Consider the following 6,000-nt stretch of genomic DNA (forward strand, 5'->3'; position numbering starts at 1 on the left):
GATCATAAGAAAAACACTTTTTCCCCTTCCGGGATCACTCTACCAAAGAGTTGTCATTTTTCGCCTTAATTGAAGCCCTGTCTGTCAAGGCCTTCTGCCTTCTGGACACGGCTTGTTTGCCAAATGCCATGCAGCAGGTACTGTAACATGGCACTCCAAAAAACTAGAAGACGGAAAAAAAGGAGAGGGGGATAAGAGCAAAGGAGAGCAGGTGAAATGAGACGAGGCCAAAGCTAAGGTTGCTGCCTGTCAGGGAGTCTGCTGCTGCTGCTGCTGCTGCTGCTGTGACTGCTACCCTCCCTGGCAATATTTAGCCCTAGAGGAATGCAGGGTGGACTCGAGTCGGCCAGATCGCCCAGCCTTGCCTGTCTCTAGGGGCTGGCCAAAGCTAGCCCACACTCCATTTAGCTTTGCATTTTGGGCTTTCCTGACGGGTTGCCAAATGACCAACTCAAGGGCGGTCCAACTTAAGTTTACAGGATATCTATACCACCGCGGCACATTTTGGTAATTTTGAGCCCTGTGCCACCACACAATCCACAAGGGCAGGAATGTTTAGTAATATGTGCTGCCACCACAAAATGGGTGGTGTTCCATATAAGCGAAAGTGAAAATCAAGACATTGAGTACTGCACCTCTGGGTTTGCCTATTCCAAACGACCACAACTTAGCATGAGTCAGGACTTTGGGTCCTCATGGTTCCACTGAAATGACAAAATTGTGATCTCCACACCCTCCCATTCCATACCAGTTCCAAACCCTCGAAGGCATGGTGTGTGTGTGTGGATGAGCTTTAAAGCTATGTGGACAAAAATTAGCAGCCTGATATAATGGGACCCCTGCAATCATGTTTGTGCCCTGGCCATACCATGACTTAAATATGAGTCCTTTTATCCGCTGCTTTCATCTGAAGTGAATTACAGCACAGTACAGTGAAGCCAGATGCTTCCTCAGCATAATGGCCAATCAGTTTAGGTGCAGATGGCACAATCAAAATGCATCATGATGATGCATTGTATGATCTCACTCAACGTTCTCCTGTGGAAAGAAAAAATTAAATAAAAAACTAAACTTTCACGTCATGTGCCAAGTTTTATGTTGAAAATAGCAAGACACACACACACGGAATACGAATGTTGTACACCCAACCACAAACACAGCCATCACTGCATGTCCGCATGTAACAACACGGTACTTCCCATAACTGCACAGAAGCACGGCAGAATCGGGCCAGAAAAAATGAAATATTCTCAGAAGTGAGAGGAACTGAAAATGTAATTTCCTGTAGAGAACACAATGGGACCCTAAATGATGATTTCGCTTCCGATTCACATCAATGGGGAGGATCACAAGATCTATGGGATGAAAAACGCTCATCATCACTCAATTCAGACAAATGTTAATGAAGTGCAGGAAACACCCCCCCCCCCCCCCCCCCCCCCCACACACACACACACACACACACACACACACACACACACACACACACACACACACACACACACACACACACACACACACACACACACACACACACACACACACACACACACACACACACACACAAACACACAAACACACACACACATGAAACATGCATTATCAAAACTAATTGTCACACAATGGCAAACCGAATCATTAATCCTGATTGAATGAAGTTCTCTGTTGCACCAGATTAGTCAGGCATTTTGATGTACCAAACTTCTGTCTTTCTGTTACATACTGTGCAGTCACATGCTATCTGTCTCTGTCTTTTTCGTTGACATACTCGCACAGACACACTCATCTGACAGCCATGTTAAAGCATATACCACAGGTCCAACACGGAAAGGAAATGAACCTTAGATAATGCACCAAACTAACTGACTGAGGAAGCCTTCACAGCTTATCACCGTCACAATTAACTGACATTTACAGGCTTTTTTTGACCCAGCATGTCCAGCTTGGCGAAACCCAGGGCCCAATCAGGCCAATCCAGACACACTGCTGGCATCCCACTCTCCACATAGCTGGGATTTCATGCGTGTTCCGGGCCCTTCCAAAGGCCTGCTTTATGCATTAGGACAGGGTCAGGGAGACATTAGGCACAGCAGAGGCTCCCAACCAGGATGCCAGAGCTCTCGCAGCTTACCACATCCTAATGGAATGTGATAATGACCCTCCACTGTCTAATAAAGAGCAGGGGAGAGAAGAGAAGAATCCGAGATCCGAACCACCGGCCACTTCCGAGTGTGCGAAACCAACTTTGGGTATTTAAAGCCACTTAGTTCCAGCGCTGTCGAGACTAGCACCTGTCCCTACAACATGGGAAATATTCCCACATTTCTGTCATCGTCTGGAGCTTGTAAAAAAAAAAAAAACTCTGCCTTCCCTCATTGTTTTATAGCTCATTGTTGTTTATCCACTTGGCAACTAGGATACAAAATAATGAAGTGTAAAAACATTTGGACCTGATGCTACAGAAGTATGTCACCAGGACAGACTCTGTACATTGTTTTCTAGACAGCTCTACAGTTCTAATGATATCTTAAACTCGCGTTAAATCATTCAAAGACGGAAAATTACAAGCTGACATTTCGTTTAAACATCCCACTGTTTACCCTTCATGACGTGAAGACGCCCCTGAACACAGCATGGCGTAGACCACATGTGAGTAACTCTGATTGCCCGTGTAAAACACTGAATACAATGAAACAAAAAGACCAAGTCAGGGCTTCACAATATCACAAACATGTTTCCATCTCTCCAAGACTTCACACACTAGGGCTCTACAGCCTTGAAACAACCCTCATACCCAAACAAAATCAAGATGTGAGTCTCAAGTTGTGGCAAGAGAAAAAACAAGATCAAACAAGATCAAATTTGATCAAATATCTCAGCACCGTTACACCAGCTGCTGACCTCAGGCAAACCTTCAGGTCATGAAACCTGAAAAACAGCAGTGAAAGTTTAAACTGTGCTCTGTGAGCAGGGTCGCGGGTAATGGACGATCGTGTATTCAGTGTGACATTAAAAGACACACCGTCAGCCATTTCAAAATCAGGTTTTTCTGCTTGAATGACTTTTTGGCTGACGAAAAAAAAGGCCTGGCCACTCACTGTGCTCCCTCTGGAGAAATCATGTCAGAAACCTCCAGGAGAACATGAACTATGGAGTGTGATTTTTTGATTACATTGTTCACTCAGACAGCTTACATAAAGACTCTCTGCCTTCTCTCAACAAGTGCTTGCACAGAGGTGTCAACTAGAGTGTTTATTTGAATCGCGCAGCGCCGCAACTCCTTCATTTCAGTCGAAAACTATCCGACTTCTTCAACAAAGACTCTCATCATCTCTTGTTCATTTTAATGGCCGCGTCTGAGCTGAAACGTTGTGGCCTCTGTGAATGCTAAAACGACGAGTATTCTCAAAAACACACACAAGTCCCGAGTCTTCCTTGCACACAAATTACACTCCATCACATGCATGAGGCCACGCTTGCGGCCAAACAGAAATGCTTTGAGTGGAATCATTTCTTGGCACCGAGGTGACACCCGAGGTACCACCCAGCAAAGTCAGACATTCCCGGCCCTGGCATCTCACTCCCACCCAGGCGCTAAGCGGATCTCAGGCCTCTTTGCGTAGGGCACCAAGCCCTGCTTCTTGTTTGCTTTCACAAGTGACCATTGTTTCAAGTTCTTGTAACCCTGCAATTATCGTAGACTTACATTGTGTGAAGCTATTGGAGGTTAGGCTCTTTGGCACTTGTTTGTTGGGTAAAGTGGGTTTTGACTGTTTGTAATCGTGCACTGCCGCCACACTCGTAAGTCACTTTCATACGAGGGCATGTTCCACATGAATAAATGCAACTGTAAGTTCACCGGCCTCATCGCTTCCTCCAGCTGTGGTTCTGGCACCCTACAGGGTGGAGGTTTTGACGGAGTAGCACAGGACAGTATGGCGGCGGAGGCGGCGGGGGCCGGGGGAGGGGGACTTCCCCACTAGCTTCCTGGAGACCCAAGGGACCGTCCCCCCTTCCCACTCCTATACGCATGGAACACACACCGGGATAAGATGTATGATGGTGTTCGACAGAAGAGTCGGAGCTTCACCATACTGTATCAAACACCCATGTGTACTACACATGTACTCCTACAGTATGGCCAAGTATTTCACATGAGCATGACCACTGATTCCACAAAGGCAAGTACGTTTCCACAACGTGAAACTTCAACACCAAACTTACTTTCGCTCCGGTTCCAAGTGTTCAGCCTCTCACTGTGGGCTAAATGTGAAAGCGATTGCATTACACCCTCCTAATTTGAGGAAGAGAGTAGGGCTGACTCGGCAGTAATTCATATGTGCCCTTACCCACCCACCTAGTTCATTACTGCAGCACACTTGGTGTAGAGAGTTCAGGATGTATGGAAATATTGAGGATGGAGGAAATATAACTCAAAGGTTTCAACGAATAAATCTTCACAACAGCAAAAATATACACAGGCTAAATGACATGATCTATTATAAAGTAAGTCATAGAAGTCATACAAATTTGAGGAGGCTCCAATGCTAAAGAAGTTCTGTGATGAAACATAACCACCAATATTCTCACTATGCAAAATCCCAACGGAGATTATCTACAATAATGCAGCACAATGTATCTTCATACAAGCCTTCCCCACAAACACTTAACTCACACAAAACACATCTAACTGCAACTAATTTGGCTCAGTGGGTCATAGTACAAGAGCCACCGGCTACTTTGACAGTGCATCTACGCGCGCGGGGGGGTGGGGGGGTGGGTGGTAAGGACTTGAACACTACTGACTGCTCTAAAGGTTACATCACTCCCTCAGCCCAGTGGTCTCCTCTGTCTCCACACTTTCCTGTTCTCACTCCAGACCGTAAACACGCGGGGGTGGTGCAGGAGCAGAGTGGGGGTGTCTCATCCCCAAAAAGCACCTTTTTCCATTTTTTCAACAGATATTCGCACATGGTTCAGCAAGCATCTTGCAAAACCAAAACATTAAAAAAAAAAAGGGATTTGTCAAATTTGTCTTAAACACTCATTACATAATAGTTGATATTTAAACACTAACAAGTTTCGCTTAAACTTTATGATGAAAACGTGGAGCTCATCATAGCGCTACTTTTACTGCAGCTAATGGATTCATAGTATGCTTTGTCTGTCATTTATCAATGCTTCTAGAGCGAGTGGGAGCGATCACTATGGGAGCGATCACTATGGGAGCATTTTAAATAACATACTGCGCGTCGCAATGATCACAACGCGCAAAACTACGTGGGGGAAACTAGGACAAGATGGTTTTCAGCGCCTACACCCACGAAGGCTGCTCCACCTGTGCCTACTGCTGAAGAGGGAGTTAGACATGAAACACAGGTGCCACCCTCTCTGCAGGGCCTAGACAGGAGATAACAGAGAACTGCAAAGATGCAGAGGCAAACCACAGCCGGCTGCTTCTGTCTGGTGTTTCCAAAGCTGCTTTTCTCTGCAAAAAGCATAGTTCTTTTTTTTGTTCTCAGTCTGTTTTTCAAACAGGATGCTCACACAAATATGTATACTGCAAAAAAATCATGAGCTTACAGAAAAACACCATGTGGTCAAGAACTTGGAGAAATATAGGAACAGTGGTAACTGGTTTTGCAATGGAAATGAAGTCGTATATTAAGTGTTGGAGAGACAATCGTCAGTAGACCTTCAATCAACAAAGCCTAAACAAAGTTTTTTTTGCTTTCTATGGCAATTAATATAGTTCACAATTATGGAACCTTGATACAGATAACTCATTTAACAGTCATTCGCTGGCCTCTTTACTACAGGATCTTACTAACAGTAAAAGATTACCTTCTGGTCCACTATTGAGCACACCAGGTCTTTCACAGCGTTGAGGGACATGTCATGGGCCTCCAGGTTGACAGTTTCTCTAGTGAGTCCAATCTGGAGCAGGAAAGAGACTCCATGAAAAGAGCCTCTGGAGTTTGTGGGGCTCGGGGCACTGAC

At 45.3% G+C, this 6,000-nt stretch overlaps 1 protein-coding gene across 1 annotated transcript in view; it reads right to left on the bottom strand.

The window, feature by feature from the left end:
* Positions 1-6,000, bottom strand: part of LOC308383018 (serine/threonine-protein kinase D3-like) — a 40,756-nt gene extending 34,756 nt beyond the window's left edge. Inside the window, 1 exon segment of the mRNA XM_080860595.1 lies at positions 5,845-6,000. Coding sequence (XP_080716721.1) covers positions 5,845-5,895 — 51 coding nt within the window. The 5' untranslated portion in view covers positions 5,896-6,000.

The sequence above is a fragment of the Sprattus sprattus genome (assembly GCF_963457725.1).
Source record: "Sprattus sprattus genome assembly, chromosome: 2".
In the NCBI taxonomy this organism is placed as follows: domain Eukaryota; kingdom Metazoa; phylum Chordata; class Actinopteri; order Clupeiformes; family Clupeidae; genus Sprattus; species Sprattus sprattus.